Source organism: Podarcis gaigeae (assembly GCF_964106915.1).
Source record: "Podarcis gaigeae genome assembly, chromosome: Z".
Lineage (NCBI taxonomy): Eukaryota > Metazoa > Chordata > Lepidosauria > Squamata > Lacertidae > Podarcis > Podarcis gaigeae.
This window is the reverse complement of record NC_139691.1, coordinates 7799064-7812344: the sequence shown is the minus strand read 5'-3', so window position 1 is coordinate 7812344 and position 13281 is coordinate 7799064. Positions and strand designations below refer to the sequence as shown.

Below are 13281 nucleotides of genomic sequence, written 5' to 3'. Positions count from 1 at the left end.
CACTCACCTCACAGAGTGTTTGTTGTGGGGGAGGAAGGGAAAGGAGAATGTTAGCCACTTTGAGACTTCTTAAAGGGAGTGAAAGGCGGGATATCAAATCCAAACTACTACTACTACTACTACTACTACTACTACCATTACTCCTCTTCTTCTTCTTCTTCTTCTTCTTCTTCTTCTTCTTCTTCTTCTTCTTCTTCTTCTTCTTCTTCCTCGTCTTCAAACTAAGGTCAATTCTGTGTCCCGGGCAGCTGTCTACCAGCTCCATCTGGTATGCAGGCTGAGACCCTACCTGCCCGCAGACTGTCTTGCCAGAGTGGTGCATATTCTGGTTATCTGTCACTTGGACTACTGCAATGTGCTCTGTGTGGGGCTACCTTTGAAGGTGACCCGGAAACTGCAACTAATTCAGAATGTGGCCGCTAGACTGGTGACTGGGAGTGGCCACCGAGACCATATAACACCAGTCCTGAAAGACCTACACTGGATCCCAGAACGTTTCCAAGCACAATTCAAAGTGTTGGTGCTGGCCTTTAAAGCCCTAAACGACCTCAGCCCAGTATACCTGAAGGAGTCTCTCTTCCCCCATCGTTCAGCCCAGACACTGAGGTCCAGTGCCGAGGGCCTTCTGGCGGTTCCCTCACTGCAAGAAGTGAGGTTGCAAGGAATTAGGCAGAGGGCCTCCTTAGTAGTGGCGCCCTCCCTGTGGAATGCCCTCCCATCCGATGTCAAGGAAATAAACAACTATCTGACTTTTAGAAGACATCTGAAGGCAACTCTGTTTAGGGAAGTTTTTACTGTTTGATGTTTTATTGTGTTTTTAATATTATGTTGGGAGCTGCCCAGACTGGCTGGGGAAACCCAACCAGATGGGTGGGGTATAAATATTATAATAATAATAATAATAATAATAATAATAATAATAATAATAATAATAACAACAACAACAACAACATTAGGTTAAGGCATGATCACTTTGTTGCATTCTGTTGCCCCTTGTTTGAGTTATATTAATAAGTCTCATGATTTTTTTTTTAGACACCTCCCACATCTTGTGATAGGGATATATATGGGATCAATGAAATATAGAGTTGGAGTACTTTAGTTAAGCGAAATGTGGCTTCCAGTTGAAAATGTGTGCATTGATTTGTTCTTAATATACCACTCTATGAAGCTGTACTATGTTGCCTCAGTTTGATTGGGGGGGGGGGGGCTTTCCTTCCCTGCCTCCTCTCTGGACTTCTGTCCTTCAAAGCCCTGTCTTAATGGCATCACTGAAATAGGTACCATTCCTGATAAATAGGGATCCTTGTGGGTTGGGTCTGGGAGGTGATACACAGGATGGTTGTCTTAGAGTGCCTGCAGGAATTGAACTGCACAACCACTAGACCCATTTCAGACTGTATGGGTTGTATCCAGTGATAGCAGGCTCAGTGAAATTAATGGATCTAAGGCATGGAAACTGTTTTCAATGGGACTACTGTGAGTAGAACTAGCATGGGATACAACCACTTAGCTATGAAGAGAAAGCCCACCATAGCTCAGTGGCAAAGCATCTGCTTTGCATGCAGAGGGTCCCAGATTTCTGGCATCTCCAGGTAGGGCTTGGAATGTCCCCTGCTTGAAATCATGGAGAGCCTCTGCCAGTCAGTGTAGGCAGTACTCTGCTAGATGGACCAATAGTCTGACTCAGGATAAGCCAGCTTCCTATGTTCCTTTTGCTATCCACCTAGAGTGAGTCCCCTATCTGGGCCTTCATTGTGACAGATCTTACCCTAACGTGGCCCCAGCACCAACTGACTTCCTCCTTGTCTCTTCCAGGAGAGAGCTGGCAGCTACTATTCCCCACCCCTCCACACACACACACACACACTCACTCAGCATCACCCCGCCCCACCAATTGCTTGTTTACTTCTCTTTCCACTGGCTCTATGCGAAGAAGAGAAATCCAAGGTTTAGCACACACATGCACAAAGCAGTTTCACAACTTTCTGCACATTCAAGGGCCGCGAAAGTGGAGAGCATTCATTGAGAGTGTTAATTGAGGACAAATTTGCAAGTGGGTGGGCTACGCCTAGAGGTTTATATAGCATCATTTTGTGAAAACACTAAGACCCTTCATAATGCTACCAAGGGGAGATACTTGAGGTGCGTGTGGGGGAAGGGAAGTCCAGGATGAGTCAACCCCTTTTTGATTTAATTGCAGACCCAACAGAGGACACTGCAGACTGGGCCTCATCCCACCCCCACTTCCTTCATGCTAACTGGCACCAGTACCAGAACCTCTCTAAAGCTGATCACTTCTTGCAGTACAGAAAACAAATTCTCAAATGAGCCTGACTTACTGAACAAGGAAATGCTTGGGAAATGGGCCCTTATCGTCAAGAAGTGCAAGAATCTGCAAACCAAACAAATCACCATCCATATCGTTTTTGTGGCAGGGAGCCCTCTGTGGGGCGGGGAGGGGGGTTGGCGGCGGCAGGAGATTAGAGCCAGTTAGTGTGCCTGGTTTTGATCAAGGAGCCCTGCTTGCAAGGCAAATGGGTACTTAGTTAATTCACACACACACAGCAGTCTCTCTCCACTGAGGTTTTGGGGCTTGGATGCATGTAGGGAATCTGCCCGTTGGCCCATCTAGCTGAGTCCTGTCCCAATGCTGACTGATTGTGGCTTTCCAAGGTTTCACACAGAGGTCTTTCCCATCACTTTTGAGTGGAGATGACAGGGAGATTGAAACTGGGGCCTCCTGCATGCAGATTATGTAATCTACCATTGAGTTGTAGACTCCAGTAAGTCTCTGAATACGAGTTGCTGGGAATCACAGGTGGGAAGAGTGCTGTTATGCTCTGGTCCTCCTTGCTGGCTTCCTGTAGACATCTGGCTAGCCACTGTGAGAAAAAGGATGCTGGACTGACTGGGCTTTTAGCCTGATCTAGGAGGGCTTTGCTTAAGTTCTTCACAATCCAGACATTAACCTAGGCCAGCATCTACAAATCCACTTGCCAGCTCACCAGAGGTGAATGCACCCCAAAACTTTGGTGAACAGGACAGTCAGGCCCTAGCCAGAAGCAGCAATGTTAGAGAGAAACTCCTGCTGTCTCTTGCCATCTCTATGCCATGCAGAAATGAGAGGTGACCTTGCTTATTTCGCTAGCCCTCATAATGTGCCAGGGCACACGGGAGAGGGCTTTGCTGGTGTCTACAGATAGTGGCCAACTAGTAAGCCAAGGCAGCAGTAATGGACCATTGACTTTTGATTTAAACTAAGGAAATGTTGAGGAAATATTAATTGCACTTGTCCTTTCCACATATGGTACTGCTTCCTTTTCTTTTCATTGAGTAAACGTAGAGAAAGAGCTGATCCCAATAGGTGCAAGCTGCTGATTTCTTTCTTTTTAACACACGTAGAAAAATATCTCCCTGCTCCAGGATCTATGGTGGGGTGGGCAACCTGTGGCCCTTGGCTGAATTTCATGTGTCCCTCAGCCTAATTTCATTCAAATGGCAAGGGAGGAGGGAATAAGGGGAGAGCAGGTGGGGGCAGAAAGAAAGAGATTAGGGAAGAAAGAAAGAATGAGGTTTAGCAATCAGTACGTATTCTCTAGGAACTGTAGCTGTGTGAGGGGAAGGGAGGTCTCCTCACAACCAACAGAAAGCCACAGTTAAGCCACAGTTAATAAGCCACAGTTTCCAGGATGCTTTGCGGAAAGCCATGACTGTAACAGTTGTACAGTGGTACCTCGGGTTAAGAACTTAATTCATTCCAGAGGTCCATTCTTAACCTGAAACAGTTCTTAACCTGAGGCATGCTTTCACTAATGGGGCCTCCTGCTACCCCTGCACTGCTGGTGTGCAATTTCCATTCTTTTTTATATATATATAAATTTTTATTAGTTTTTTTAACATATCATTTTCAACAGTAATTAAACATACTTTTACATCTTATTCCAATTTTTGACTTCCATCAATCCTGCAGTTTTCATTCTTATCCTGGGGCAAAGTTCTTAACCCAGAGCAACCACTTCCTGGTTAGCAGAGTTTGTAACCCGAAGTGTCTGTAACCAGAGGTACCACTGTATCATAGAGCTTTAACTGCATTGTGTGGATGCGGCCTCTATTGCAGCAGTGATGGATTTAAGTGCAAGGTAAATAAGATATAGTTTATAATCTCAGATTAGGTGAGGCCTCTATGTTCTGGAAAAATTTCTTCCAAACTCTTGGAGGAGGTTGGTGAAAGGTTCATTTTGGAACATAGGGGGCTGCCTTATGCAGAGCCAGATCGTGGGTCCACCTAGCTAAGTATTGTCTACATTGATGGGAAGTGGTTCTGCAGGGTTTTCATACATGGGTCTCTCCCCACCTTATTTGGATATGCTGTGGATTGAACCTGGAACCTTCTGCATGTGATGGTTCTGCATTTTACCACTGAGCAACAGCCCTTCTCCAATATAATGGTTGGGATCCTGAGTTCAGAACACCTAGGAAACTGCCTGAGTCAGAACTTTGGTCCACCTAGCTCAGTATTGTCTACAGTGAGTGCAGACAGGGATTATTTCCAGCCATGCCTGGCAATGCCGGGGATTTGACCTGGGACTCACCTCATGCAAAGCAAACGCTCTACCAGTAAGCTGTGGTTCTTCCATTTGTCTGCCTGCAAATGAGGTGCAGAATTCTGAGAGGGCCTTTGCATGCAGCTCTCCACATCACAAGCGATTTTGCTTGCACACAAATACGCTGCAATTTCACAAGCAAGCACATGCACGCGCACACACGTTGTCTATCAAGGATTTGGAATTCATTTTTGTGTACTGATAAGAGCTTTGCCACTGACTAGAATCATAGAATCATAGAGTTGGAAGAGACCACAAGGGCCATCGAGTCCAACCCCCTGCCAAGCAGGAAACACCATCAGAGCACTCCTGACATGTGGTTGTCAAGCCTCTGCTTAAAGACCTCCAAAGAAGGAGACTCCACCACACTCCTTGGCAGCAAATTCCACTGTCAAACAGCTCTTACTGTCAGGAAGTTCTTCCTAATGTTTAGGTGGAATCTTCTTTCTTGTAGTTTGGATCCATTGCTCTGTGTCCGCTTCTCTGGAGCAGCAGAAAACAACCTTTCTCCCTCCTCTATGTGACATCCTTTTATATATTTGAACATGGCTATCATATCACCCCTTAACCTCCTCTTCTCCAGGCTAAACATGCCCAGCTCCCTTAGCCGTTCCTCATAAGGCATCATTTCCAGGCCTTTGACCATTTTGGTTGCCCTCCTCTGGACTAAAATTCCCCCCTGCAATAATAGCAATCCAGTAGTGCATGTGCTTCTTTGCCTGTGTCATTTGTTTGATGGTTGAACTTCCTCCCTGTTTCCCACCTCTTGCCTCTGGAACCCCCACCCCTGTTTAGTAACAAGCTGCCACTCTCTCAGTTGGTGGCTTGGTGTCATCGCAGCCTCTCTTCCTCTGCTGCCTCTGTGGCCAGGAGGTGCTGCTTAAAATTTGACAGCTCCTTAATGCTCTGTAAAAAATTAATCAATCATGCGGGAGCTGAGAGGGAGAGAGAAAAGGCCAGCCTCATGTGGGTTCAATTTGAGGCTCCTCTTTCGAAATGCAGCAGCCAGTTCTTTGGGGGAAAGGGACTGTATAGGGTCCAGCTGAAAGGGGCAGTGGATGAATTTTGCAAACCAGCAGCACTACAAAGGGTTTGTGTGTATTCTGTAGGGTATGCATTACTGTTACCATATTATTTGTTAAAGATAACAGAGGATATTCCACTGGATAACAGCCTAGTTATGGGGAGAAATTCAGTTCCATTTCTATATGAAACTCCCTAAACCACTATTCCCAAAATGCAGCCAGTTTCTGAATTCACTCTTCTCTCCATTGTGCAAGGCAGCTCTCAAACCAAATGTTTATCCCAAAAAATTAATAAAGATATGTATGTTAGGGGGAGGTTTGCAAATGCTTTGTGTTTGTGGAAATAGCATGCAGTAATGTATTAGGGGGAAGAACTTGCAAAAATGTGCACATTGGGATAAGTTTGCCCTAAAACTTTGACAAATTTTTGTGAGGACTTTTAAAAAATGCATGAAGAATTCACAAACTATAGCACTGCAGAAGGATTGTCTGGAAGGGTGTATAACTCGGAAAGCTCATCAATAACACCTGCACTTTTAAACTCCCTGTCTATTGAGATCAAGCAGTGCTTTCATGTACTCTATTCAGAGGTTGCTAAAAACAGTCTTGTTTAGGCAAGCCTATCCAGATGCTTACAGAACAGAGGTAATTTTAATCAATTTTAGGGTTTTAACTTTTGTATGTTTTAAAGTAGTCTTGTGATTTTTTTCTTCTTGATGTTCTTCTTCTTTTATCTTTTTGTAAATCGTTTGTGCTTTTACATTTATTTATTTTTACAAATGTTTCGAAATAAATACAGTGGCACCTCGGGTTATATGCTTCAGGTTACAGACGCTTCAGGTTATAGATTCCGCTAACCCAGAAATAGTATCTCGAGTTAAGAACTTTGCTTCAGGATGAGAACAGAAATCGCACGGGGGCGCGTAGTGGCAGCGGGAGGCCCCACTAACTAAAGTGGTACCTCAGGTTAAGAACAGTTTCAGGTTAAGAACGGACCTCCAGAATGAATTAAGTTCTTAACCCGAGGTACCACTGTAAATAAATTCAGCTCCACTGAATTCAATGGGGCTTACTCCAGGTAAGTCGGCATAGGATTGCAGCCTTTGCCTCTTTTATTATTAAGTTAGCATTTCCTTTTAAAAAATAAGATCACAAGATCCGGTAACATAGCCACTGGCTGAGAGGGCTTTAGAAGAAAATTAGACAACTTTGAAAGAGGCGCATAGATTTGTGGATTGTTGTCTTTTCACTCCTGATCATCCTATACTGTATATGACATTTATGGCCTGTAGACCAAATAAACTAAACTTGAGGTCTTGAAAGATTCCAAACTGCACCGATTCCTTAGTCCAATTTATAGGAGGCATTCCTTGTTTTGCATCAGTTTACTGGCTTGGAAAACTCTGCAGGGGGAAGTGTCCATTTGGGGAACTGCCTGTCTTCCTTAGACAGGAGGTGTGCTGTAAGGCTGCTTTTCCCATCCAAAAGCAGCCATATATCAAAAGCAGATAGGTCCCAAGCTGCTGAAACTATTAGGGTGCCTTGGCAAATGGGGACTCAGCTTCCCTTTGATGTATGCTGGAAAAATTCCCCATGCTTTCATAAGCACACATCAATGCTTGGCAGAACCAGACTCCCGACATTGCCAGACCTGAATCAGATCTCTCTTCTCTCCCCCCCCCTTTCTGGGGGGGGGGGCACACATAGTTTCACAGTGTCCCAGTCAGCTGTGTGGTAGGTGTTGCCATTTAACCATTCCACGTATGTTCTGTTTGGCTCAGATTGTTCATATAGGACATGGAGAGGCAAACTAAGGCCCAGGGGCCAAATCTGGCCCAATCGCCTTCTCAATCCGGCCCACGGACAGTCCAGGAATCAGTGTTTTTACATGAATAGAATGTGTCCTTTTACTTAAAATGCATCTCTGGGTTATTTGTGGGGCATAAGAATTCGTTCTTTTTTTTCTTTTTCAAAATCTATTCTGGCCCCCCACAAGGTCTGAGGGACACTAGACTGGCCCCCTGCTGAAAATGGTTTCTGACCCGTGATATAGGAATTAGTAAGCAGCCTTATACAGAGTCAGACCATTTGTCCATCTGTTTGAGTATTGTCTTTGTTGACTTGCAATCGGTCCCTGGGATTTCGGGCGGGGATCTCTCCCTGCCCTACCTGAGGCAGGTAGCGGTGACAAGAGATGAATATTGAAGCCTAATAGAAAAAATTAAAACTGAGAAATTGCTGGGTCTGGATGACATCCAGCTGGGAGTTCTCAAAGAACACAAATGTGAAATCACTCATCGTCTAACAAAAAGATATGTAGCTTGTCTCTCAGATCAGCCTCCATTTCTAAGGACTGGGAAGTAGCCAATGTGGCACCATTTTAAAAAAAGAGAGAGATCCAGGGAGAATCCTGGAAATTACAGGCCAGTTAACTTAATGTCTGTCCCAGGAAAAATGGTGGAAAGAACTGTTAAAAATAAAATAGCCAAGCATATAGAAGAACAAGCCCGACTGAAGCAAAGGCAGCATGGCTTCTGCAAGGGAAAGTTCTGTCTCACAAACCTATTAAAACTCTTTGAGAGTGTCAATAAGCATGTAGATAGAGGCGATCCAGATGACAAAGTAACCTGGACTTTCAAAATGCTTGGAGAAAAAAATGGTTTGACCAGGAATTTGTTAAGTTGCATGAAGTAAAGAGCAGGGCTAAACAGATAGTTATATGAATGGGAAGATATAGAAAGCAGAGTCCCCAAGGGATCTGTGTGTTTAAACTTGTTCATAAATGAGCTAGAGTTAGGAGTGAGCAATGATATGGCCAGGTTCGCTGATGATACTAGATTTTTAGGGTCGCTATAACAAAAAGATTGTGAAAAGCTCCAAAAGGATTTCTCCAAACTGAGTGAATGGCCAATAAAATGACAATTGCAATTCAGTGTAAACAAGTGTAAAGTGATGCATGTCAGGGCAATTTTTAAAAGTTAATTTCACATACACACTCAAGGGGTCTGAATTGGCAGTGTCTGATCAGGAATGAGACCTTGGGGTCATAGTAGTTAGCTAAATGAATATTCTAACTCAGGGTGTGGCAGCTGTGAAGAAGGCAAGCTCCATGATAGGGATCATTAGGGAAGCAATTGAAAATAAACCTGTTGATGTATTGCCGTTATAAAAATGTACGGCACAACCGCATTTACTGCGAAGAATATTGTAAGGGCATCCAAAATTATCAAGGGGATGGAGTGACTCTCCTATGAATAAAGGTTGCAGCATTTGGGACTTTTTAGTTTAGAGAAAAGGTGAACAAGAGGTGACAAGTTATAGGTTTATAAGATTACGCAAGACAAGGAGAAAGTGGATAGAGAAAAGTTCGTCTACCTCTCTCATAACACTAGAACTCATACGCACCCAATGAAGCTAAATATTGGAAGATTCAGGACAGAGAACAGAAAGTACCGTATTTTTCGCCCTATAGGACGCACTTTTCCCCCTCCAAAAATGAAGGGGAAATGTGTGTGCGTCCTATGGAGCGAATGCAGGCTTTTGCTGAAGCCTGGAGAGCGAGAGGGGTCGGTGCGCACCGACCCCACTCTCGCTCTCCAGGCTTCAGGGGAGCCCCAGCACCAGCCCCACAAGGTCGGGGGACAGCAGGGAGGCGGAACGTCTCCTGATGTGCTTTGGGGGACAGCAGGGAGGCGGAACGTCTCCTGATGTGCTTTGGAGGCTTACGGTGGGGAGACGTGTGCTCCCCGCCGCCGGCCCCGCAAGCTCCGGGGACAGCGGGGAGGCGCAGCGCATCTTCCCGGTGTCCCCGGACCTGGTCTGAAGGCTGGCGGCGGAGAGAAGAGCGCTTCTCCCTGCTGCCGGCCCCACAAGCACCTGTGAGGGAAATCATTTTTTTTCTTTATTTCCCCCCAAAAAAACTTGATGCGTCCTATGGGCCAGCACGTCCTATGGGGTGAAAAATACGGTACTTCTTCACACAGCTCGTTTAAACTCTGGAATTTACTACTGCATTAGACAGTGATGGCCTCCAACCTAGATGGCAGTAGAAGAGGATAAGACAAATTCATGGAGAAGAAGATCTATTAGAAGCTTGAGTTGAGTTGAGTTGAGGTTTGGGAGTTGAGAGTTAAGGTTTGGGAGTTGAAGAAGGAAGAGGGAGGATTCGGTGTGGGTTGGTAGAGTTGTATTGTGAGAGAGTGAGAGGAATTGTTAGGTGGAGTCAGATAGATAGTTGGGAATAATCAGTTTGAAGTTGTTAGGAACTAAGATTAAGAAACTAAAATAAGAGAAAAATTAACTGAAACCATAAGCTTGTTCCTGCATTTAAAAATAAACTTGATTATTTGTTTATGTTAACAACTGACTAATAATAAATAATAAAATAACGGTATCTCTGCCGTACCTCCACAGCTGGAGACAGCAGTACATCTGAATACCTGTTGCTGGAAACCACAGGAGGGGAAAGTGCTCTTATTCTCAGATTCTGCATGCAAGTTTCCCATTGAGGCATCTGGTTGGCCACTGTGAGAATAGGATGCTGGGTTAGATGGGGAATTGGTGTCTCAGGTCCTAGTCCAACACTTTAGCCACCAGACTACATTGGCTCTTGCCTATCATGTAGCATCTGTTTCCATCCTGCAGCCTGATGGTGGGAAGCTTGCAGTGTGTGTTCCAATAGTACTGCTCTTCCACTCCATGACATAATAATAATAATCACCTATAGGAAAGGGAACTTGGAGATGGTGAAGGTTGCCCACTTACCTGTTATAACAATGTATAAAAGTCAAAGCAGAAACTGGTACTTGTTCAGGTGACGTGCAGGGAGAAGGGATGAATGAATTTTGACATACAGTTGGAAAAGTTGTTGTACTAGGAGCAGCAATGCATGGAGAAAAAGAGAGAGGAACCATCTGGGGAGATGGGAAGTCAGCTTTTAAATTTGTATTAAATTTGTACTATTTTGTACCAATAAGGTGATAATTTGTTATAAATTATGGAAAATCAATAAAAATAATTGCCCCCCCCAAAAAAAGGCAAGTGGCCATGGGCTCAAACTCAATTTACAAGCAATTGGGTCAAAGCCAATAAATGGTTTTGGGGGCTCCCACCATGTCTCATTCAGCTCTTAATGAGTCCATGCTTCCTCTTTCAGGTGGAGCCCAGTGTCACCATGACCTGTGTGGATGGGAAGTGGAGCAAGCAGGTAGCCTGCGAACCTGTGGACTGTGGGTTCCCTGACCAGTATCATGTCTACCCAGCCACCTTCAACTGCAGTGAGGGCACCACCTTTGGCAAGAGATGTTCTTTCACTTGTAAGCCTCCTGCCCAGCTGAAGGGTAAGCAGGAAGGACACAAGCGTAAAATGGATCCTTATGCTTCGGTGTTACGTGCAAGTGTGGGTAGGCTACCGTGTTGTGTGTGTTGTCTCCTAGCACTGCTCCCAGGCTCCAGTGCCTTGTGTCTCAGCAATACCTGATCTCTGCCTACCTTTCCTTTTTTCTTTCTTTCACAAAATTTATATATTGCTTGGTTGTAAAGCACACGCGTGTGCACCGACAACCCTTAAACCTTGTATACTGAGCTCTGCTCCACAAGGGCACCACATAGGCTTCAGTACTATCTCTGCCACCTGACTAAGCACTCAGTCTGCTGAGCCCTTATCAAGAGCCAGTTCATATCAGCCAATGCATACAAATGTAATGGAGGTAGATCTGTTTTATTTCCAGCCCACTATAATTTTGTGTATGTTCTTTCGTAAACCTATTCCCAATTCTACTCTAAAATGTGTAAGTAAATGAATGTTTGTTTATTTTTATTTAAAAGCATTTCTAAACCACTTAACACTTTTTAAAAAATACTATCTCAGCATTATATGAAACTGCAATATAGATACATAGGAACATAGGAAGTTGCCATATACAGGGTCAGACAATTGGGTCAATAGCACAGTATTGGATTCAGTGACTGACAGTGGCTCTCCAGGAACTTCAGGCAGGAGATGCTCCCAGCTCTACCTACAGTTTCCTTCTGCATGCAAAGCAGATGCTCTACCACTGAGCTGCGGCCCCTTCCCGTTTCACCACATGAGGAACCACCCAACAGCTCAACTCAGCATAGAATGTGAGAAAGCATTGTCCACAAGCAAAGCCTGGAAAGAGCAACATTGGTCCAGCCTGCATATTCATGGAATAAATTTGAACTCAGATGTTTGAGGTGCAAGCTTTCTAGACTGTGGCTGGAAAGCTGAGAAATGTCTGTTGGCTTCTGAGAAAACATCCTGGTCTAAGCACAGGCTCTTGGCCTGACCAAGAAGAGGCTGCTTTCGGCATTCTGAAGTAGCCTGAAACCCACCCTGCTTGCAACTTGAGCATTACGGCAACACTTGGACCGGTAGCTGTCAAAAGTGAAATGGGGGGTGGGGAGGAGAAAAAGAAGTTCTGGGCGCCAAATCACAAAACGATGACTAATAGGGCTCAGCTAGCAAGCTCCTTGAGTCGGGAAGCTGGGATGACTCACTCCTTAATTTGACCACTGATGTCACACAAACCACTGTTTTTTAATGTCACAGTTCATCACCCTGCCGTAGCAAGTATGAGATCATCTGCGCTGGACTGCGGACATGCTGTGTGAGTCAGACAGGAGAAAAACAAAGCTGCTGGACCAGGAAGGGAGCTTTTCAGAAGTGTACAAAAATACCTCAACGGCTCATGGCTGTTGGGAGGGGAAAAGATACAGAAGCCCTCTTGCTTCCCCCCCCCCCTTTTCCAGGCGAACATCTGAGCATCACTGCTTCTTTCTTTTCCTTCCTTCTTGTCTTTCTCTTCATTGACTCCTGCCACTAGATTAAGACATGTGGAACCCCTAAACTGAATCAGGTTTAAGAGGCAACATAGCATTAACCTTCCCACCTATTTGCAATAAGCCCATATGTAGTGTCTGGTTGAAAATCGCTGAAATGTCTGAAAAACCGTTTTCTATTTTGAGATTTTGAGGGGAAAAAAGGTTTGCGTCTGAAGCCCTTGAAGTTGACCATTCAGTCTCTGTTTAAGAAGTTCAAATGAAGGAGTTTACCACCTTCCAAGGTGGACTCTGTGTCTCTGGAGGTTTTTAAAGTAGTTCCTTTAAATGAAAATACCTCATGATTTCTTACTTAGCTTATATGTAAACTATATTATAGTTATTTCTACACAGATTAACAAATAATTGTGTAGCCATTAAGTTTATTTTTTCATATCAGAACAATATTGTCTTTCTTAGAGTTTCCCTGTTTCTTTTACTTATTCATTTATTTTAACAGATTATGTAAAACGTCAGATTTGTTAAAAGAAACAAAAAGTATTCAGGGACCCCACAAAGTCCAAGATTCTAAACTGTGGTTTACTTACCTTGTTCGCAAATCCAGCACAACAGACTCCCAAGCAACAGGCTCCCATCTGCACTATGCATTTAAAGCAGTATCATGCCACTTTAAACAGCCATGGTTCCCACAAAGAATCATAGGAACTAGTTTGTCAGGGATGCTGAGGGTAGTTCGGAGATCCAGTGTCTCTTCAAAGAACTATAATTCTCAGAGTCCTCTGGAAAGAAGGATTGACAGTTAAACCACACTTAGAATTACAGCTCTGTGAGGGGGTCCCAGGTTCAAT

At 44.3% G+C, this 13281-nt stretch overlaps 1 protein-coding gene across 1 annotated transcript in view; it reads left to right on the top strand.

Moving 5' to 3' along the window:
- PAPPA (pappalysin 1) overlaps positions 1–13281 on the top strand; it is a 233974-nt gene that overhangs the window by 173624 nt on the left and 47069 nt on the right. Inside the window, exon 15 of the mRNA XM_083721583.1 lies at positions 10788–10971. Within this exon, the coding sequence (XP_083577709.1) occupies positions 10788–10971 (184 nt within the window). The remainder of the gene's footprint in view (positions 1–10787; positions 10972–13281) is intronic.